Source organism: Elephantulus edwardii, unplaced genomic scaffold (assembly GCF_000299155.1).
Source record: "Elephantulus edwardii isolate Elephantulus edwardi_28Jun2011 unplaced genomic scaffold, EleEdw1.0 scaffold00004, whole genome shotgun sequence".
Taxonomy (NCBI): domain Eukaryota; kingdom Metazoa; phylum Chordata; class Mammalia; order Macroscelidea; family Macroscelididae; genus Elephantulus; species Elephantulus edwardii.
The window spans coordinates 1135278-1158050 of record NW_006399754.1 but is presented as its reverse complement, the minus strand read 5'-3'; the positions used below and the strand labels follow the sequence as shown (position 1 = coordinate 1158050).

The 22773-nt window shown below is 44.2% G+C and overlaps 1 protein-coding gene across 3 annotated transcripts in view; it reads left to right on the top strand.

The window, feature by feature from the left end:
- Nucleotides 1-18826, top strand: part of RCBTB2 (regulator of chromosome condensation (RCC1) and BTB (POZ) domain containing protein 2) — a 55407-nt gene extending 36581 nt beyond the window's left edge. For all 3 annotated transcript variants that reach the window (XM_006879498.1, XM_006879499.1, XM_006879497.1), the window contains exons 5-12: nt 164-322; nt 458-565; nt 1728-1870; nt 6667-6857; nt 7526-7652; nt 8978-9117; nt 11313-11443; nt 18686-18826. In XM_006879498.1, the coding sequence (XP_006879560.1) occupies nt 164-322; nt 458-565; nt 1728-1870; nt 6667-6857; nt 7526-7652; nt 8978-9117; nt 11313-11443; nt 18686-18826 (1140 nt within the window). The remainder of the gene's footprint in view (nt 1-163; nt 323-457; nt 566-1727; nt 1871-6666; nt 6858-7525; nt 7653-8977; nt 9118-11312; nt 11444-18685) is intronic.
- Nucleotides 18827-22773: the final 3947 nt, after the last annotated feature.

Sequence of the window (22773 nt, the reverse complement as noted above, 5' to 3'; positions counted from 1 at the left end):
TTTCTGCCTGTGAGTGGAACTGGATAAAGGCGTCCACTTTGCTAAGAATGTGTTGGTTCATGTATGTGGAACACTCCAGGGGAGAGGAGGGCCACGTGCATTCATTCCCCCGCGACGCTGTAACGGTGCCGGGTTTTATCGAGCGTCCTCATCTTCCTCACAGGTGTTTGCCTGGGGCTACAACAACTCTGGGCAGGTGGGATCTGGATCCACAGCGAACCAGCCGACCCCTCGGAGGGTCGCTGGCTGTCTGCAGAATAAAGTAGTCGTGAGCATTGCGTGCGGACAGATGTGCTCCATGGCGGTCGTGGACACTGGCGAGGTAGGAGACGGTCCCAGTCATTGTTTAAGAAGCCCATTTGCTGACCCGTGTCGCACCAGTCCGGCTTGTTTCTCCTAACAGGGAATTTGGTTGCTCTTTGTTGCTCTTTTCTTGAGATTCTTGCTTTCTTTTCAGGTCTTTGTCTGGGGTTATAATGGAAATGGGCAGCTTGGACTTGGCAGTAGTGGCAACCAGCCAACCCCCTGTAGAATATCAGCTTTGCAAGGCATTCGCGTCCAGCGGGTACGTCCACCCTTGGTTGTGTGTGTGCGTTTGTGTGTTTTGAAGGCATACGTGGCAAAGATAGCAGGGTGTGAGGTCTTTAGATGCTTCCATCTCTTCATTGAAGTACGGTTAGAGGTCTTTTCCCCCGAACTCACTTGTGGATGGACAGAGAATGGATATTTCTAGGACATTTCAGTACTCAACTGTAAATGGTCACTGTCTTTCCCAATTTGGAAGCATTTTCCAGTTTGGAAGTATGTGTCAGGGGCCTTAAAAATACCCAAATCCTTGGCCTGTAACTCCAAGATGACTCCCCTAAAGTAATCAAAGGAAAGAAATATAGCAAAAGTTTACTGTAACCTTTAATAAAAAACAATTGACACAGCATACTCTAGCTAATTAAATAAATGAATGATTAGCTAAATGGCACAACTGTGTGAGAGAATATTTAGGCATGAGAGTGAGTTTCATTTTAACTTTTAATGACATGAGAAGCTGCTATATGTAATGTTAAGTAAAAACAAGTGAAATGCAGAACTGCTTACACAGTGTTGTTATTGAAGAGCCATCCATATCCCTTTATCTGCATGTAACAGGAAAAGATAAAACACCCTTGACATACTGTTGGTTGATCTGAGGCTATTTTAATATTTCTACTTTTCTCTGTTCCTCACTTTCAACATGTTTTACTTCTTCACCTCATGGAGGCCAAGGATGGCACAGAGGGTTAAGTGAATGCTCAGTGAATGACTGCAAGGTCGGCATTTCAAGCCACCAGAGGTGACTAGGAAGAGCAGCTTGGCAGTTGCCTTCTAAAACATCAGCCTTGAGACCCTGTGGAGCACAGTTCTGTTCTCACACACGACTCCAAGTCCACACAGTGGAGACTTCTTTTTTGTTTGTTTATATTCACTGCCCCCCCATCAACGGCAACAAAATGATCGCTCTATTAAAGCTGAAGAAAGTGAATCCAGCTAAGCTACAGGGCTCATGTTGATCCAATAGAATTCCTTCAAGACCCAGAGCCACCGCAGAATTTCTAGGGGAAGATAATGGTTAAACTGATGCTGCTTCTCTGGCAGACAGAAGCTCACTTGGTTACATGCAGTCGTATTTAACCTCGAAAGCATTATTTCCTTCTATTTGCAGGCCTGAGTGGACTTGTTTTTTCTCTCCCCAGGTTGCCTGTGGCTACGCACACACATTAGTATTAACGGATGAAGGCCAGGTGTACGCTTGGGGTGCAAATTCGTATGGCCAGTTGGGCACTGGCAATAAAAGTAACCAGTCCTATCCTACCCCTGTCACCGTGGAGAAGGACAGGTATGTGCATTTTTGCAAGAACCCTAGTGTTCTTTGGTGATTAAACAGGATTTAGACATGATCTGGGGTCCTGGGAAGTGTATTCCTAGGGTTAGAACAGTCTTGTTTTAACAGAACATTCATTTCCATGTTGGCTTTTAAGTTGTTGGGAAGGTTGGCTGTATGTTAAATATTCTGTTTTTCACTTTCCAGTGTTTCATCCATGTCTCTAACAGCTACTCTATGCAAACTATGGTAACTATACTGTCACGAGCGATTTCATATGACTCTCCTCCTTCACACACTGACCTTTTCTCTCCTCTTTGTCTCCTTTACTTCCTGAGAGGAAGTTGATGTGGATGAGATCTGTCTTCTGTGGCAGAGAGAAAGGAAAGTGCCTCAGGTGGGATAGATAGGCCGCCATTCAACTATTTAAAATTTTCCAGTGACAAAACATGGGGTTATTGCAACCCTCTAACGACCAAACTGTCTCTCTGAGGAAGAGTCAAATGGCTGAAAAAGTAACAGGTTTGTGCACTGATTTCCTGACTTAGTAATTTTTTCAGAGAAGAAAACATTTCATTATCTTTTCTTTTACGCCGAGTTACAGCAACTTCAGAAATTAATACTACTGGTTTTATCTCACATGCTAATTTTTGTTGTATTTGGTTTATAAAGAAATAGATAAATTGATAAATAGATGATCTTGTGTTTCTAAGCAATTCTGATGTTCTTCCCTTGGATTACATGAGTGAAAGTAAAAATTGTTCTTTTCCTACCACAGTAGTCAGTTTTCATTTGAGTATTGTGAACTTAGGTAATTTAATTTCATTTATGCTAAGTAAATTAAATAAAGCTGTTCCCCAACCAACCACACGTACACACACATAAAACACAACACGTAGGCACATCCAACTTAAAATAAGGATTGATGTTGTTGGAAAAGTAGTGTGGTTTGGAACTGGTGCAACTAGAATAGTGGTCTTGAAGATCTGAATCCGATCAGAAAATCACCTCCTGCTCACAAATGCCGTCAGTAGGGCCACTTCATATCTGGACAGAACAATCAGGAAGTAGTAAAGAATCAAATAAAAAAAATATACATGAAGGCAACATGGAAAGAAAGAAAATGATGTCTGTGTGGCACTTTACTATATTTACAAAGGGGTAAGAAGGTTCGCCTGCCTGGCTGCTAGCCACCAGTCAGCCCAAGTCCACCCAGAAGTGCGTAGGCAGAAAGGTGTGGCAATATTTCAGGAAATCAGCTATGGAAAACCATATAGAGCAACTGCTCTTCCTACACCCAGAGGCCACCATGAGGAGAACCTACTTGCTAACTGTTTCACACTTACCCTAAACTTGAACTCAGCTGGCGTGGGCTTCAGAATCCTCGGCCATCCACCAGGTGGGAGCGTGCCTCCTGTTACCCTGCTAATCACCGATGCAGAATGAGCACCCAGGTCTGGACCCTGCAGCCCGAGGAGGAATGGGGCAGCGAGGGGGAGGAGATGCTGCAGGCCTGTGAACCCCGTGAGAGCAAGCCCCCAACCGCTTACCTGATAACAGAGGGCAATGCTTTTCCATTCCAAATGTCAGAAAGTGGGGAACAGCTATATTCTCACCCACACATAGATGACTTTGGCTGTAACCATTATGAGTGAGTGTTTGAGTCAAATAATCCAGCTTTTCTCAGTTGTCCATGCTTCACTTTGCTATGACAACTCCTGAGCTTTCTGGTTTTGTCAAACCCTGTCACCCCAGTGGCACGTATTTCAAGGGAGCAGTGGGGGAGTCCGTGCTGAGACTTGTCCTGCACCCTGTCTGTGACTGAGCCTTACACACGCGCTGAGTTAGCTTGCGGGAAGGCTCCCTTCTGACTCTTGAGGCCGACTACCGTAAACTACACTAGTAAAAATGCAGGAGTGAGTCAGGGTAGAGTGGAGCTTCAGGGTTTGTTCGCTTTTCACAAGAAGGTAGGAAACAAAAAATCTGTCCATGCTGCATTCTTTTAAATTCACAGGGAACTCTTTTATCGCTCTCTGTAGAGAACTGTGGCATTTGACGTAACAGAAAGGCAGAGACTTAGTGACAGAGAGGAAGACCCTCAAACAGGTAGATTGACACTGTGACTGCCGCAGTGGGCTCTAGTGTTTCAAGAAGTGTGAGAACGGCACAGGACAGGACAGGGTTCAGAGCTGTTGTTCATAGAATCGCCGTGGGTCGTACTTGACTCGATGACACCTAACAACAATAGAGAACTATGTTTGTGAGAAAAAATACTAGTGTTCATCCTGCAGTGTGTTCACATTAGAGTCATTTCTGTAGGGAATGTAAATCATTTTTTTAATCTGCCCATCCACATCTGTAGAAGTCTCAAGTACTATGGTATGTTAATTTACCCTCATTTGTGTTGATAGTCTTAAATTTCCAGAAAAGCATATTTTAACTTGAATTGATTCAAAGCTGGCTTTGTCTTGAATTTTGGAAAATTTGATGACGCCAAACCCAAAACCCTTGCCATCATGTCAGCACATTCTCTCAGGAGCCTGGAGGATGGAGAGCTGTCCTGTCGGCTTTTTGAGGCTGTAATCTCTCTAGAAACCAAACAGCCTGTTTTTCTCATGCAGAGCAGCTGGTGCATTTGAACCACTGACCTTTTGGTTGGTGACTAAGCACTTTAAGCACTGCACTGGGATTCTTGCTGAGTTGTTGAGGTAATTGACAAAAAGATGAGCTTTTAGAGAACTTGGAGTAGGAATCACTGCCCTGGACCCTTTTTGGTTTTGTTTTGCAAACTCATAGGCAGCATGGAGAACAGTTATCTCTCTGAGTTCTGGATCGTCTCAGCATCGCTATGTCTTCTACGTCATTCGCTTCACAACATTACCTTCTCCTGCTTCCTTCTAAATCCCCTCTCACTCTGTTTTGGGGCTTGGGGGGGTTTATTTTTAAAAAAAATTCTGGTTCTTCAGAGCCACTCAGCTCTGTGGTTGCTTTGGATCATTCCATTGAGTTGACCTAAAACAGATCTGTTTGTTATGAACGTGTGGTCATTTTATAAAAAGATGTGACTACAAAACGTGATGTGAGATATGCCAGCCAGACATCCTGGTGGAAAAGGCTGCAGGTACGACTGAGTAGGCTGCCCTCCCCGCTCGGTGCCTGCTCTCTGTGGTGTGAATCAGATGTGGCAGCACGGGCTTGTTCCCCGCCAGCCTGTCCCAACCTGCAGGTCTCTGAGCTCTCCCCACCCTCCTTCCTGCAGCTGCTGTGTCAGCCCGCCTGGGCCCCAGCAGTGACTTCCCCTGTGGCTGACTGAAGGCTGGCAGGCACGCTCTCCCCTACCTTGACTCTGCTGGTGTCCCAGCCACTTTCCTGATCGCTGTCTCCACGGGGCCCCTCTGATGGCCGAGGTTGCTCCCCATCATGTAGTCAGATCATGAGAACTATTTCAGAAGTGCAGGATGAACGGCTGTGCACAGGCCTGAGGTAGAAACGATTTTTTCCTGTGAAAGCATTTTAACCATCAGGGCTCCTAGCTGAGTTGTGTTGGTAATTGGCAACACTTTGGGCTGTTGTCAGGGCGGAGAGCAGAAAAGGGCTCTATTATATTCTAGTCAGCTACACTTTTAAGTAGACTCTTGGCAGGAAAAAGGGAGTGTGAATCATCTTGGTGTCACTGGGTGGTGCAACGGTGGACTTGCTCAGAGACCAGAGGTTCCGTTCACCCAGAGGCACTTGGAAAGAAGGTCAAACAATCCACTTTGAAAGAATCAGCCAGTGAAAAGCCCTGTGAGTGGTTCTGCTCTGGCACAAGGGCTCCATGATTTGGTGACTGATTGACTGGGTTGTCACTTGAAGTGATCTCTCAAAGGGCACAGTATTTACCTGGATTTTTAAAACCCATGTTTAGTAGCTAATTGACTCATAAGGTGACACTGAGTTGGAATCAACTTTCTGGCTGTGAATGTAGTAGGTCCTTGTGGAAGTGTGTAAATTTGAAAAGGGCAGAATTGATGAATTGATATTTATCTAAGCCTTGCTTCTTGGACTCCTCACCTCCCCATAGAATGCTAGGTTGTTTTAGAACTCATCCGTGTAAATCTGTCAGCTGGAATTCTGAAAAAAGTGGTGAGGAAGAGAGTTAAAGCCCCAGAGCTCACCGACTCTGAGGTTCAGAGTTCAAGTAACTGAGGTGGCAAAATCGAGATGAGGGACTTTGCTTGGGAGGAAATAGAGTGGCCTGTCTTTGAATCTGTGTGATATCTTAATGACACAGAAAAGTGACTTAATTCCAAAGCAACAACATGCTGCTCTCCATTAAGAAGTATTCTGAGAGTGGCCTGCCAGCCAGTCATGAACTTACAGCACCAGAGTCTACACGTGTGATCCTTAAGCATCACTCGGTTGGGCTCTTGATGATACAGCCTCCAGGGGTCTGCACAGTTCTCTCACTTCCGTGTGAGCTGGGCAGCTGCCATGTGACCCTCCTTCAGTCACAGAGGTGAAGTTCTCACCTACTCGGTAACTTACTGGCCCTATGTCAAGATGGCCCAAGCCTACCCACTTCATTAAGTAGTGTCTTCAGAAAAGCATCTACGTTACGTCTCTTTGTTTTGTTTTGACTCTTCTTTGACTGAAGTTCCCAAATGGAATGGGGGACACTTGTGTAGACTTGTTGGCAGATTTTCCTGAAGTGCCATCGGACTAGTGTTTAAGTATCAGTTACAGTCGGGGGTGGGGGGGAGTGTGACAGTTTATGAGATTGGATTACGTCCATGCTGTCTCTCTCGTTTCCTTGGTGTTTGTGAATTCAGAATCATCGAGATTGCCGCCTGTCACTCCGCCCACACCTCTGCTGCCAAGACCCAGGGCGGCCACGTGTACATGTGGGGCCAGTGCCGGGGCCAGTCGGTCACTCTGCCTCACCTCACCCACTTCTCCTGCACGGACGACGTCTTTGCCTGCTTTGCCACGCCTGCCGTCACATGGCGCCTCCTCTCCGTGGGTGAGCTGGTGGCTGGGCATCAGGACGAAGAGGTCTTATTTTGTTTTAAATGCAGTTTCTTCTAGTGCGTTACCTCCTCAGTGGGCTCTGTGGAAGGCAACTAATTTGATTTATTTTCTTTATAAAGTGTCCGAAACTAAACACCTATACAAAAAGGAAAAGCCATTCTTTTTGATAGCTTTACAGTCTTGATGGGAAACAACTTTGTTTTTATCTGATGTGTTTGCCCAGATAATAAGAATTGTCTTCTGTGAGGTAGTGTGGGACTTTCAGTTGCTGTTTTTGCTATTTCGCTATGAGCCCTAGGTCAAGATGCCCCAAAGAAAACCATCCCTGTGAGGTTCTCAGTATTGATGGCAGAGATGCTGATCTGCTTAGGAAAAGCATGTTTATGGTGTCATTATTCTATTGTTACCGCACTGATTACAGGGAATCGGCATTTTCAGAGGCCTCTCCTGCTCCTTTGTTGTTTTTATGTGCTGTCCTCTAAATCGCCTGGGAAAGGATGGACCAGTTTTCTCCCACAGAGTAGCTGGTGGTTTGGAACCGCTGGCCTTTGCGTTGGCTGCATAAATCCTTACCTCTAAGCTACCAGAGCTATGCTGTGCCCTAGTCTACCTTTTCATTGTATCTGTAGCTGATTCCAAACCCATTCCTGTCACTCTCAGAGCCCGACGACCACCTCACCGTGGCTGAGTCACTGAAGAGGGAGTTTGACAACCCTGACACTGCAGACCTGAAGTTTTTAGTAGATGGAAAGTTCATTTACGCACACAAAGTTCTTCTCAAAATTAGGTAAGGAATGCATTTCTGAGAATTGCAAGAAATCCGTTCATTCTCTGGTACTTATTTTCTAAGTTTCCAGGAAGCAGCATTAGGTGCTTCAGTCATAATGAAAGGTGTGAAGCTGTATCTTTGCCCTTAAAAGCTGTCCTGCAGCTGAGGGAAGTGCTTCGTTCACAGGAAACAAGAACAGAAAGTAGGCCTTTTGAAGGCACAGAGCCTTCCGGGTTCTCCACGAGTCGGCCTGCACCGGCCTAGAGACTGGGAAGCTGGCAGTGGGTTACATGTTTTGGATTTAGAACTCTGTATGAAATTCTTCATCACGAGGAACTTCTCTAACTGGGTAAACTTAATTCAGCCATAACCGTCAACTGTTGTCATCACTGGTGGGCGTACGGCACTCCTGAACACTTTAAAAATAACAGCAAAAACCATGATGGCTTTGCCTGAGCAACAAGAGATGAGCTGAACTAACATGGAGATTTCCTTTTTTAAATTACTTAAGCTGCATTTTTGGAAGGAGGAGTGACATCCACTTCCATAATAACTTGCCTCCGGGAAGCCCTATGAACCTGGAGAGAGGATGAAAGGCACCCAAGCGTCAAGGACACTCCTTCATAGGGTCACTATGAGTCGCCTGCGACTCGACGGCACTTAACAACAACAAGCTGCGTTTATGGTGGCAAACCTCATATGCCATGAATTGTAGACCTTGTACATGTGCAGTTTGAGGCGATTCGGAGATCAGGCCTGTGCAACCCCTGCCAGAGTCAAGACCCCACCCACTGTGGGCTCTTTGAGGCCGCTCCTGCCTCTTTGTTGTCCCTCCTTCCCTCAACGTCATGGCCACTGTGGATGAGTTAGTATTTCGTAGAATTTGGTAGGAATGGCATCAGAAAGCCTGAATTTTTGTCTCTTTCTTCTTCACACATAGTGCAAGGATTTTGAAATTAATGCACAGTGTACAACTGATGTTTGAGCCCCACTTCAGTGTATTACAAGCCCAACATACATTTCACTCTCTAGTTCACCTCTCTGCGAGGGCAGGCTGTATAGCATTTGTTCGTTGCTGTCACAGCACAGAAAATTCACAAGGAAAACTGTGTTCCTCAGATTGTATAAAGCAGCCCTACTGCTTTCTCCCAGTGCTCATGGATGTGGGGGGGCCTTGTTGTATAGGGTAGGGGAGTGCTTACAGTCTTGGTGAGCAGGGGAGGTGAAGGGTAAGGACATGAAACTCCAGTTTCCTGAGAATCAGGGGTGAAGCTGGGGGTTTTCCTTTCCCGTCATTTCTGGTATCCCTGCTGGACCCCGGTTTCTCTTTTTTTTCCCTTAAGGTGTGAGCATTTTCGTTCTTCATTGGAAGACAGTGAGGATGAGATTGTTGAAATGAGTGACTTTTCATACCCAGTGTACCGGGCCTTCCTGGAATACCTGTACACTGACAGCATCAGCCTGGCCCCCGAGGAGGCCGTAGGTAAGGACTGCAGGCCGCTCACCTAGCAGGGGCCAAACGCTGAGGGCCTGGAAGGAGCTTTCTGACCAGCCTGGAAGGGCACTGTGACAGAAGGCCGGGAATTTCATTTTCTGTGTTGGGACCAAGCTTCTCCCTATTTCTGCTTCATACAAAGATGAGCTGATAAAGAGAGATCCATGAACTGTCCAAACATTATTGCTTTGGAGTGGGTGCTGTTGTTGTTTAATTACTCTAAGTGGGAGTTTCAAGTCCACTTAGAAACCCCTTGAAGAAAAGCTTGGTCTCTTGAGAAATATCAGCCACTGAAAATGCCATAGACCACAGCTTTCCTCTGACGGACATGTGAGGTCAAGGGAGTCAGAGCCCATGTGTGGCAGCTGGTTTTGTTTTGGGATTTCTTGGTTGGGGGTTTTGTTGGTTTTGGTTTCTTTTTAAAGGAGGCATATATGGAGGCTTGAAGATATTTTCTCTGTCCTTTTTTATTCCTCTTTTTTTTTAAATAAAAAAAGATGGACATTGCTGCCACATGGACTTCTGCTTATGGAAATGACTGCTGTGTAGACATACTGGTAACCCAGATGAGCGATAACTACAGAAGCACTTGTTTATTCTCCAGGAAAAATATCAAAGCCATTTTCAGTGTGCCCCTATTTAACAACAGTTGCGTTACATTTTACACACACACACACACACACACACACACAAAGATTCTACACTTGATCTTAGCTAAAAGGTTGAGAAGCGATATATTGAATTAGCTCAGTTTTGCTGGGTGTTCTTATAGGAACAAACATTCAAATGAAGTATCTATCTTTGTTTCATTTTCACAACTTGTAATTAAGCTGAAAATTATCCAAAAATATTTGGAACAATATGTCAACAGAGAACTGTGAGATGTTCAGGCTGGATTTAGAAGAGGTCGTGGTACTAGGGATATTATAACTAATGTAAGATGGATCTTGGCAGAAAGCAGAGAATACCAGAAGAATGTCTATCTGTGCTTCATTGACTATGCAAAGGCTTTTGACTGTGTGGATCATAACAAACTGTGGCTGACTCTGAGAAGAATGGGAATCCCAGAACATTTGATTGTGCTAATGTGAAACCTATACTTGGACCAAGAGGCAGTCGTCAGAACAGAGCAGGGAAACATTGGATGGTTCAGAATCAAGAAAGGGGTCCGTCAGGGACGTATTTTGTCTCCATACCTTTTCAATCTGTATGCAGAACAGATCATCTGAGATGCTGGGCTGTACGAGGAGGAAAGTGGCATCAGGATTGGTGGAAGAATCATCAACAATCTGCGTTACGCGGATGACACAACCCTGCTTGCTGAAACTGAGGAGGACCTGAAGTGCTTGCTGCAGAAGGTCAAGAACTGCAGTCTTCAATATAGATTGAAGCTCAAAATCAAGAAAACAAAGATTCTCACCACTGGGCCAATTGGCAGCATCAGTAAGGATGGTGAAGAGATTGAGATAGTTAACAGTTTTCGTTTACTTGGTTCCACAGTCAACAGTCTTGGTAACAGCAGCCAGGAAATCAGGAGACGAATTGCATTGGGAAAGTCAGCTGTGAGGGACCTCTCAAGAGTACTGAAGTGCAACAACATCAGGCTGGAGACTAAGGTGCGCCTGATCCAGGTTATAGTCTTTCTTTCCAATTATGTGCTATGCATTGGAGAGTTGGACAGTGAATAGGGATGATAGAGAATTTATGCCTTTGGGTTGTGGTGCTGGAGAAGAGTGTTGAATATACCATGGACTGCTAGGAGAACAAACAGGTTTGTCCTGGAGAGGGTGAAGCCAGAATGTTCCCTGGAGTCAAGGATTGTGAAGCTTTGTCTGACATACTTTGGGCATGTTGCAAGGAGGGACTGGTCCTTGGAGAAGGGACATCATGTTTGGGAGAGTGGAGGGACGGCACAGGAGAGGAAGACCCTCGATGAGATGGATCGATTCTGTGAGTGGAGTGGTGGGAATGAATGTGTTTGAGACAGCAAGGTTGGCACAGTATAAAACGGCATTTAGGGCTCTTGTACATAGGGTTGCTATGAGTCGCAAATGACTCGATGACACATAACAACAACAATCATTAAGTTTATTAAAAATAATTAAAGATTATCTGAACAGTTGAGAGAGTTTCAATCAGAGTGTTTGAAATCACTGGCCTTAATAAATGTCTCTTTCCACTAGGATTGCTAGATTTGGCTACATTTTATAGAGAAAATCGTTTGAAAAAGCTCTGCCAACAAACCATCAAGCAAGGAATCTGTGAGGAGAATGCCATCGCTCTGCTCTCGGCAGCTGTGAAGTACGACGCACAGGTGAGACAGACAGGCCCTACACCAACGTAAGCCCAAGGTAGATCAAAGGGTTAATGTAAAAAAAAAAATACAAACACCATCATTTGTCAGCCCATCCGTTTGTTCATGGACATTTGGGCTGTTTTCCGTTTTCTTGCTGTGAATACCACTGCTACAAACACTGGAATACAAATCTCCAGTTTGCGTCTCAATGCTGTTTTCCTTCCGGTACAGTCCCAGCGGTACAATAGCTGAATCATATGGTATTTCCATGTTCAGCTTTTTGAGAAAACACCAAACTGCCTTCCAGAGTGATTGTACCATTTTACAATCCTACCAGCAGTGTAGATTGGGATATTATGGTATGTTCACACAGTGGAATCCTATGCAGCACTAAAGAATGATGATCTCATAAAACATAACATGGGAGGGTCTAGAATGCAGTATGCTAAGTTAACCAACTCAGTCTCATAAGGATACATACTGCATACGACCATTATTGTAAAAATAGAAGGATAACTAGTAAGATATATGTAAAAGTCCAAAAGGTGAAGGGGGGTGGGTGGGTAGGAGGTGGGTGTGTAGAGTGTGGGGATGGGGAGAAATAACTGTGATCAGAGTTTGGTGGGCAAGGGAGAGGGTGGAGGAATTATAAAAGATCCTGACACAGTGAACATGAGTGAAACATAATGTATACAAATTATTTAAGCAAACCAATACACAATTTGAAACAGTGTGTGTGTGTGTGTGTGTGTGTGTGTGTGTGTATAAAATGAAGCAACAAAAGAACTGGAAAATATATAAGTAAATCTGTGTATAATGTTAGGGTTAAGGAAGATAGAGCTGATTTCAAAAAAATTTAGAAATCTATCACAACAGATTTTTTTTTTTACAACAGATATTTTTTGCATACATCAAAAAACAGCAATACCGAGAGAATGAGATGGAGGTGTTAGACACTAAAAACTAGACCGGAAACTAGAACTCTTAGAAACTTCTAACAGTAAGAAACTATTCAAAGCTAGAGTTAACGTATGGTTCTTAAACCCAAACAGAAACCCCATATTAATGTTATGGTGTGTACCATCGAGTCGGAATCAACCCACAGTTGACCCTTCAGCAGGTTTTCCGAGGCAGTTAATCACATGGGAGGAGATTGCCTATCCTTTTTCCACAGAGGAACTGGTGGATTCAAACCATATACCTGCAGGATTTGTGGTGCAACTTCTTACCACTTGGCCTTCAGAGCTCCCAGAGACCAAGAACAAATGAATCTCAACAAATGACTTTTTGTTTGTCAAAAGTAAGGAATAATGTCTTTTGATATAATGTACCGATTCTGAGTCATAGAGACCCAGGTGACAGAAAGGACCTTCCTGAGGTTGTGGGGTTCCAGGAGCGGCCCAGCCCCCTGGGTCTTTTTTCTGGCAAAGCCCCTGATGGGGTGGAGTCACCAGCCTTGCGGTGAGCAGCCCTTGTGCCACAGTATCAGAAAACCAGGCATTTCCCTAAACTGCTGATGAGAGTGCGTATGTATAGTGAAACAGCTTTTCTGAAAAGCCTTTGATAATACACAGTAAAGGCCAGAGAGTAAGAACTCTTGAACTGAGGAACTCACTGACAGGAGTTTATCTTAAGAGATTTAACTTCAGAGATACTCACTGCAGCAGCATTTATAATTTTGAAAATTTATAAAAAGTTAATATTAACAGTAGAGAATTATTTAAGCTATAGAATGTCAGTGTGAAATTATGGAGCTATTAAGGTAGGTCATTAAGTGAAAAGTTTGATCTTTTTTTAAGTATTGGTATATAATTCATTATCTTCATTTAAAAGAAATAAAAAACTGGAAGTATCACAGTGATTATTTGTATAGTGGGATCAGGATTAGGGGTAGTTTCATCTCCCTCTCTTTGCTTGCTTAGGTCTTGGAACCTTCTGCAGCTGCTGAGTATTGTTTTAATAATGAAAGGACAGAAAATATTCCTTAGGAATATTTAGGAAATAGGCATCATGTCTCAGAGTTATCAGTCAGTTTCCTTTAGGCTGTAAGGATATGTCAGAAACCAGAACACTTTTGGACAGATGACAAAAAAGCTTATAGCTGTTGTTTCTTCTGCTTATATAAGTAATATGCTTACTAGCAAAAATGTGGAGACTCCCAGAAGTCTGAGGAAGGAAATAACTCATCTGTCAGAGAGCGTGAAGGCTTTCACCCGGCAACTTCTGTTTCCTAGGTTACATCCGTGTGTGTGTGTGTGTGTGTGTGTGTGTGTGTGTGTGTGTGTTGACTTCAAGACTAGAGTTTTTTCAGTTAACATTTTAAAAAATCAGAAGGAAGAGTTTTTTTGAATGAGTATCATAGTTGTGATAAGAATGGCGGATGCTAGATGCATACTGCCGATGTTGAGATGACAGCATTCACTGTCCCTTCAGATCAGGCTCATTTCTAAGGCTTTTCAGTATTCCCTATTTAGGGAAATTATTTCTATGATAACGCAGATTCTGTTTCCTGTGATGGTAGTTACTGGAGGGGTGGCAGAGACTTTCTTGTCTGTGTGTCTAGCTTAGTGGAGTAGATAGTTCATTGTTCATTAAATGTTTGATGAATGTTCAACTTGGGACACAGAGATTCAGTCTTGTAGAGGCACTGTTTGACTGGAGTCTGACAAGTTTACAACTGTACCTCAATTTACTATACCAGGCTATAAGCAGACAGATTAATGTATTACTGTAAAATAAGTTTTTGTAAAGAGGAACAGTGGCTTGTGTGCCCTGCTGCTAGCAGAATGGTTGGTGGTTCAAACTCACTAGCCACTTCACGAGAAAAAGCTCTAGCCACTTTTTTCTATAAAGATGCCAGCCTGCACACCTCATGGGATAGTTCTGCTCTGGCCCATGTGAAGACTTAACAACAATACAGAGGAGTATGTTTAGTTAAGGGAGCTCTGGTGGCCTAGTGGCAAGAAGCTGTGCTGCAATCCCAAAGGCTTACAGTTCAAATCCACCAGATGCTCTGCTGAAGAGAGAGAAAAAATCTCCTCCTGTGCCAGTCCAATCTGATTTGACGGTACACAGCAAGGGGGTTGGAGGTGGGGGGCAAATAACGTAAAATAAAATAAAAAATAGTTAAGGGAGGTCTAGTGGTTTAATGGGGCGATGGGGCTTGGTGTGTCAGAATTAGTGAGACTGGCTCAGGACAGGTAAGCATTCAGAGCTGCTGTACATAGGGTCGCTATGCATTGCAGGTGACTCAACCAGTAACATTCTGTGACAGGTTTGGAAGCAGGAGTGGCATCCACTTCCTAAACAGCATGCCTCTAGAAACTCTATGACCTTTGATAAATGTCGATAGTTGCAGAGGGGCTTCAGGCCTTTTGTTCATAGGGCTGCTATGAGTCGTGCTCGACTCGAAGGCAATCAACAACAAGAGTGGGCTAATAGGAAAGGAATTTTGCTGCCAACCCAAAAAAACATTCCGTTTGAGTCCACCAGCTGCTCTGCAGGAGAAAGATGAGTAATTTCCCATGGGAGTTGCTGTTGTTGTTGTTTACCATAGAGTCAGAGGTGACCCATAGCCGACTCTCTGGCAGATTTTTCAGAGGCAGTTACTTGCATGGGAGAAGATGGCCTTTCTTTCTCCAGCAGAGCAAGCTAGTGGATTCGAACTGTGTGCCTTTGGGATTGCAGTGCAGCTTCTGGCCACTAGGCCACCAGAGCTCCCTCCCATGAGATTTACTGCCTTTGAAAACCTGTTGGAGGGTGAATTATGCATTTGTTCTGACTTGATAGTGCATAACAACAAAAACAGCACTTTGTGTATAGTATGAGCCAGGGGTGGTTCTAAGCCATTTATATCTCATTTAATTCTTAAAACAATCTTGGAAGATGAGCCTATGCAGTAGATAACACAGGTGGAATGTCTTCCTTGGAATAACCAATCATATGAGGTCCTAAGGACAACAATGCTAAAGCTTGGACGGCAGGAAGGAGTAAGAGAAATGAGTTCATGAAAAGTAGAATCTTGTGGCTTCGTGGTAAAGCATTGCCCAGCCAGCCCAGCCTGACGGCTCGGCACATGGTTCAAATCCTCCGGATGCTCTGCAGAAGGAAGGCGGGCAGTATCTTCCTTGTGGGATTTACTACATCTGAAAACTCACTGGAGGGTCAGCCATGAGTCATTTCTGACTTGATGGTAGACAGCAGTAACAGAATCAGGAAAAGGTCGGAAGACTGTTGTTGTAATGTGGGGACTAATAATCAGTGTCACAAAACAAGATGTTTGGACAATTGTTGAATGGAAGCCAGTTTGCTCTGTGAACTTTATGTCAAGTATAAGAATGTTTGCTTTTTTATTTTTTAATAAAACTTTGTAAGAAAGAACCTCGTCAATCTCAATTCACAAGTGAGGATGCTGCGGCTGAAGAGATTGAGGAAATTCTTAATAAGACAGCAAATTGCAGAGCTAGAACGCAGTCAGATTACACAAAGTTCAGACTTCACTTTTTATGACAATTCTTTCTGGTTGATTCGGAACTGACTCATGGCTGAGCCTCCAGCACGTTTTCTGAAGCTGTGAATAGAACGGAAGGAGATGGCTCATCTTTGTCCCACAGAGCGGCTTGTGGCCTCGGCCACTCCTTACCCACTCGGCCACCAGCGCTGCTGTACAATCCTCCGGTGCCCCGTGGTTTATGATCGGCAGGATTAATTCATTGACTCATCGCTTAGCTCCTGTTGCCTGTCGTCACTGTTTGGGGCACTAAAGGTAAAAGAAGTGGACAGTGCAGACCAAATCCTCTGCCCTCCTAGAACTTCCTTTCTGGTGAGGGGAAATGGACAAGAAATAGGGAGTGTGTTTGTCAGACAGGAACAAATGATATGGAAACAAGTCATAAAAGAGAGGAGGGTGCCAGGCTGAGGGAAGGGAGAAATTTTAAGTTGAGGTGAGCAAGGTGAGTGTGGGTTGGGCCAAGAGAGGTTGGGGTATAGCAGAGGGTGTTGGAGGGACCCCATGGCAGGCAGGGTGGCAGCCTTCAGAGCCCAAGAGGTAGCATGGTAAGGAGTTCAAGTTCTGCTCTGAACGCTGAAGCCTGGGAGGGTTTGAGAGGAGCCCACGTGATCTGACTCTGGCGGCCGTGTTGAGTCCTGGAGGCTGGAAGGAGATGTTTAGTTAGGAGGTTATAATCCAGCGGGAGGTGGTGTTGTCTCTAACTGAAGACATTTACACTTCAGTTTGTGTACAAAAGACACTCGTTCTCCAATCCCTCTGGAGACACTGATGAGCCAGTGTCTGTCTTGTACACTGTCAGGTGTTGTCAGTGAGCCATTTTCTTTCTAGATCAAGTGCTGTGATGTCAGCTGAGGTTGTGGGATTGACACGCGCTACCCCAAGCCCACCTGGCACTGCGGCTGACCCAAGGGGCCTGCCCAGCCCCAAGGAGGGAGAAAAGAAACAGGATTTTCCTCTTGTAGTGGATTTCTTTGCTTGGAAGGAAACGTATTATGGATCTAGGAGTTCAGTTCGCTATGTTCCTCTCTCAGAGGTTGGCAGTTTGGTCCCACCCAGCAGAGCCTCAGGAGACAGGCCTGACCGTCGGCTCCTAGAACACCAGCGCTGGGAGCCTGCGGGGGACACAGCTCTATGTGTGCGTGTGTGTGGCTCCACGCATGTGGGGTCCCTTGAAGCCTGTGGGGGGTCATGGCTCCATGTGTGTTGGCCCCACGAGTCGGCACTGACTGCATAACAACTGGTTAATGTGTTGTCTGAAGATGAAAACCAAAAATTTGCTGGGTGTAATGATCTCTGGTGGCCTAGTAGTAAGAAGCTGCGATCCCAAAGGCACAGAGTTCGAATCCATCAGCTGCTCCATGGGAGGTAGATGGGGAGAGTCTTCTCCCATGCCATTGATTGCCTCTGAAAACCCCCAGGAGGGTGAGTACAACAACAACAACAATGGGCGTATATAGTCACTTGGTTATTTTTTGAGGCTTTATTTTTCAAAATTAGCTTCAGTGTTATCAGAGAGCAAACTTTAAAAATTGCCCCTCCCCTGGTCGCACCTTGTCTTGTGTCCCGCTGGCCCTGTAGCCGGGGTCTGGGGCCCACGGCCAGGTTTCCCTGGGCCACCTTCCCTCTGACCTCAGACGTATAGCTGTGGTCTGGAGCGGTAAGCATGGCAGCACTTTCCTTGGGCCCAGGCTGCATCACAACAAGCCAGAGCTTTCCAGTCTGTAGCTTCTCTTGCCAAAGAGCCTGGAAAATGAGGACTCCGAAAAACATTTTGCTGAGGAATATTAGTGATTATGTGTGGTCGGGTGGAGTCCAGGCCCCTCTGTCTCCTTGTGAAGGCAGAAGAGCATTGTTCTTGTAATGAGAAGTAGTGAGGGCCAGCATTGCTCTTTCTTGTGACAGACCATTTTATTCTCTATTCTTTACGCTTAGAAACCTTTATCGCATCCAGGGTCACGTGAGGGAGCCTTGGCTGTGGAATCCGTGGGGAGTTATGCTGCTAACCCAGAAGGGTGAGCCCCACAGACGCTTCAAATCCACCAGCAAAACTCATCTGGAGAAAGACGGGCAGTCTCCTCCAGTGCAGTTTATAGCCTCGTAAACCCAAGGTGGGGGGAGTTCAGCTGTGAGTCTGACTGGACGGCAGTGAACATGAGTATGAGAGGAATATAAAAGAGGGCACTGTGCATTTAACACTTGGCAAAAGTGGAAAGGCTATGCAAATGATGATTAGGGAAAGGTGCAGGGAAGACTTGCACTTAGGAGCCTCTCTCCGGAAAGCAAAAGTGAGCTTATTCGCATTAGCTAACAGGGAAGATCTTGAGCGTTTTCTCTTGTGTGCTTTACGTTTTCATGGCGTGGGTTCCCACGCAGCAGATGCTAGGCGCCACACTGGAGCTGTCACTACACAGCCTTTCTTTCTCCTGACTCACTTCTCCTCGTGGCTTCTGTCCGTGCGTACTTTCGAGTCAGAACTGACTCATGGTTGACCGCCCAGCACATTTTCAGAGGCTTTCACTCGCGTGGGAGTAGATTACCAACCTTTCTCCCATGGAGTGGCTGGTGGATTTGAACCTGGGCCGTAGGATTCACAGCACCACTTCTTCCCATTGGACCACCAGCACCCCTTTCTGGCTAGAGAGACCTTTCCCCTCGCTGCCTCACGTGAGGACTGTGCATGCTGTGTATGTTGTGTCATCACGTTGGGACGTGCTGCTTTGCTAAGTCATTATCGTTGTTGTTCTTCCTAGGACTTGGAAGAATTCTGCTTCAGATTTTGCATAAACCATCTGACTGTAGTAACACAGACTTCAGGTTTTGCAGAAATGGACCATGACCTTCTGAAGAACTTTATCAGTAAAGCAAGTCGAGTTGGAGCTTTTAAAAACTGACCACCTGTTGTGCCTCTCCGTGGCCCTATGAAAAAAGCCAGAGAATAACATCTCTTTAATCAACCTTAATTATGAAAAGTGTGGTAAGGGACGTCCAACTGATGATTGTATCCAGTGGCCCAGAAAAAGGCCGGTGGCCAGCCTTCCCCATCTGCTGACGCCCAGGTTAGCTTGAAAGTATTAAAAGCTCTGATGAGATGTGACTGCGTTCAAATGAAAGGACTTTAAAAGGTCTTCCTTCATTTAGCATTTCCTCTTTTGAATGATTTTTACCTTGGACACCCTTTGATAGATTGGTCTCCATGTACTGGATTCTGGACAAATGGCCCATCATGCATGTGGCTGGCAACACAAGCTGTCAGTGTCCAGCACGCGCCTGGCACGGGATGGAAACATGCTTCACTTGTTTTTCTGAGAACAGCCTTCGCTGTGGGATACCAGTGAAAGCATACTCATTTATACATGCTAAATTAACAGCCTGTTTTTATTGAGGCTCAGATCCCTGTGGTTCATTGTTCTGAGAGCAGTGGCTAATTTAGAACAACTGATTAGAATTCACAGCCGATCTTGGCAATTAAGGTATCAAAGGCACAAGGGCTAATTTTCATTTTCAGTTTACTGAGTCATTAATTCCTCATGCAGGGATGTTGAATATGAAGTCCTTTCCGGGTGAGTGTTATTTCTGGGCTCACCTACCTGTTGTTGCATAATGTCTTTAGTTTCTTTTCTGTGTCAAGAAGGATTTTCATCTGTAAGTTAAAATAATTATGTGATTTTTTTTAACCTGGACTCAGTATCATTGTAAAGTACTAGCAGAAAAGAATCACTAACATATTTCACGACAGCATTCACACTTATACTTGTTATATTACAACAAGTGGTCCAACTGCAAAAGAGAAACTGGAATGGCCTATAGTTATTAGATTTTTCCAGTACTATCCCATATGCTGTCGTGTAAAGAAAAACCTTGTTCTGATGCTGAACTGTTTGATAATAAAGTGCTTATTTGCAGAAAATAGAGCAAATGTGTAGATTTGGTTTTTGAGTCCCAAGGCTGACGGACTTCCTGCCATCGAGCTTGAACTGAATCCCAGCGGACTCACCTCCAGCAGGATTTCAGAGGCTGTAATTGCACAGGGGAAGATTACCCACCTTGTAGATCGAACTACCTACCTTTGCATAGGAAGCACCTCCTGTTACCCACTAGGCTTTTGGGGCTACCAAAGAAGTGGCAAAATAATAAGATAATGTGTCTTACGTGTTTACAAGTGTATCTGAATTTGTTTTAAAATCAGCTACTTGGGTAAGGTCTCATAGCAAATCCCACCCTAAAATATAAATGGCTTATTAGCAACACATAATTACTGTGATGTTATTACCCATCCATGGTATTTACTAGTGAGGTTACATTTTTATTTTTTATAAAATTTTTATTTTATACTGGTTTACTTCCAAAGTTTGTATGCAGTGTTTTTCACACCTGATCTTTCCCATTTCCTTAACCCTCCACTCATCAAATTGTGATGACCCTCCTCCCCCCCCCCGCCTATCCTTACACCTCTGCTCCCACCCTCCCCTCCTTTGATCCTCATATACATTTTACTAGTTATCTATTTCTACAATAATGGTCTTACACAGTATTTGTCCTTATGGGACTGAGATAGCTCACTCAGCATAATGCGTTCCAGTCCCTCTCAAATGATGTAGTGATTTACAAAATCATTGCTCTTACATGCTTTGTAGTATTCCAGCGCATGACTATACCATAATTTTTTTTTTACTTTTTTTCCTTTTTTTATTGGGAAAAACATATTGGGGGTATAAGGAGGTGAGGGTTGGGGGCAGAAAGGTGAGGATGGGCCAGGATGCAGTTGCAGAGCTACACAGTTTGGTTGGTGGGGGGAGCAGGTGAAGGAAATGATGAGGGTCCAGAGGGGACCAGATACTATAGAGGAATGACAAGCATTTTCCAATGGTAATTAAACCAACTGTCTTATTGATTTGGGAATTGGATGCCGACTCTCTGGCTTCTTCATGCTGAACAGGGGTGTAGATATAAAGGGGGGAAGGGAGGACGCTTTATCACCTTACTGGTGGTCTTGGGTTAAAGCTGCTTGCCTTCTTGCTCTGTTAGAAGATATTTTCCTGTCATTTGCTCCCCTCTGGACTGCAAAGTGTTTTCCCAGGTGGGTCCAGTGGGGATGGCTGGTTGAACCCAGAGGCTCCATCCTCCTTTGCTTCCTTAGCTGTCAGTTGTATTTCCTTTTTGTCACTGGCACTGGGTTCAGGGTCAATTCTGGAGTAAAACTCAGAGTTAAGGTTACCTATAGGAAAGGGAGCAAACCTAGAGAGAACAAACTTGTGAGTTACAAATAGAAGGGCTTTGAGGGTGTTGCTTTCAGGTTTACTGGGGGGGGGAGGGTGGCAGAAAGTGGCCTAGGTAAACATTCTCTGGATACCCTAGGCATTCTTTTTTTTTTCTCCTTCCCCACCCAGGGGTCAATCTGGGGACAGTGGCACAATCTGGGGACTGAGGAGCTCACCCTGAGGGCCGCGACAGCTCACCCCGAGCCGAGGGCCGAGGGCAGCCCGCCCCGGGCAGAGGGCGACTATACCATAATTTTTAAAAAAAAGAAACAAATCCCAAACTTACTTAATCCTTGCTATCTGTCCCAAGCTCCATGTATCCACTAATCTCGTGTCTCAGGGAATTTTCTAGTTGGAGATATTTCATGGAAGTGGAATCTACAATATTTGCCATTTCATATCTGCCTTGTATCACTAAACAGAATGTTTCAAGGTTTATCTATATTGGATCATCTTCCAGAACTTTAATCTGTTTTTATGAATTTATGTAATAATATTCCAGCAGTGTTATACTCAATTCTTTTGAGAAGCAGAACCACTGGAATTGTTGTGTACCTCATATAGAAAAACACAGGTTTACATCAAGGGAATGACTCAAGCATCTGTTGTTGTTAGGTGTTATCAAGTCAACTTCATCATATAGCGACCCCATGGTCAGTAGATCTAAACCCTGCTCTGTCTTCATCCACCCCTACCATCTCTGGCATACGTGAGCCCCTTGTTGGAGTCACCATGTCAATCCGTCTCATTGAGGGCCTTCATCTTTCCCTGACCCTCCACCTTTCCAAGCATGATACTTCTGGTATTCTCTGCTTTTAACCAAGATCCGTCAGCAATAATATTCCTTGTGCCATGGCTTCTCCTAAATCCAGCCTGAGTTTCTGGCAGTTCTCTGTCAACGTACTGTTTTAGCCATTTTTTTTTAAATTTTATATTAGTTTATTTACAAAATTCAAATACATTTTCTTTTTTTTTTTAATCACCAAAAGATAAAGTAATATTTAATAATAATAAGATGGCCAGAAAAACATGGCAAGTATAAATCTGTATGTGTTTAAACAAAACAATTTTTAAATTCAAAATTTTGTCAACAAAATTGACAAAAGAATAAATAGACATAACAAAAGTTGAAAATTAATGCTATTCTCTAATTGCAAAGTAGTTATTTTTTAGTATATATTCTTTTTTTAATTTTAATAATTTTAATGAGCATTTACAGAGATTTTAGATTTCCATTCATTCATTGTTGCACTTTTCTCCCTGCCCAGCCCTCCCCCCTACTCCCCCCTGCCCTAGTTCACTGCTCTCTTTGAATAGTTAACTTTTTAACGTTGATGTGCACAACACTATCAACCACCTTGACCTAATTGTCATTTGTAGAATACACTATCCAACAACCATGTTCCTCTATTGTTTAAAGAGTTTTCAGAAATTGATCCAACAGAATGTAGAAATTATCAAACAATATTATTAATATCACATGCAAGAAAAATATTGCTGAAGATCATAAGAATGGTACATTGACCAAGAAATATCAAAAGTTCAAGCTATGTTTAGGAGAGGCTGTGGCACAAGGGATA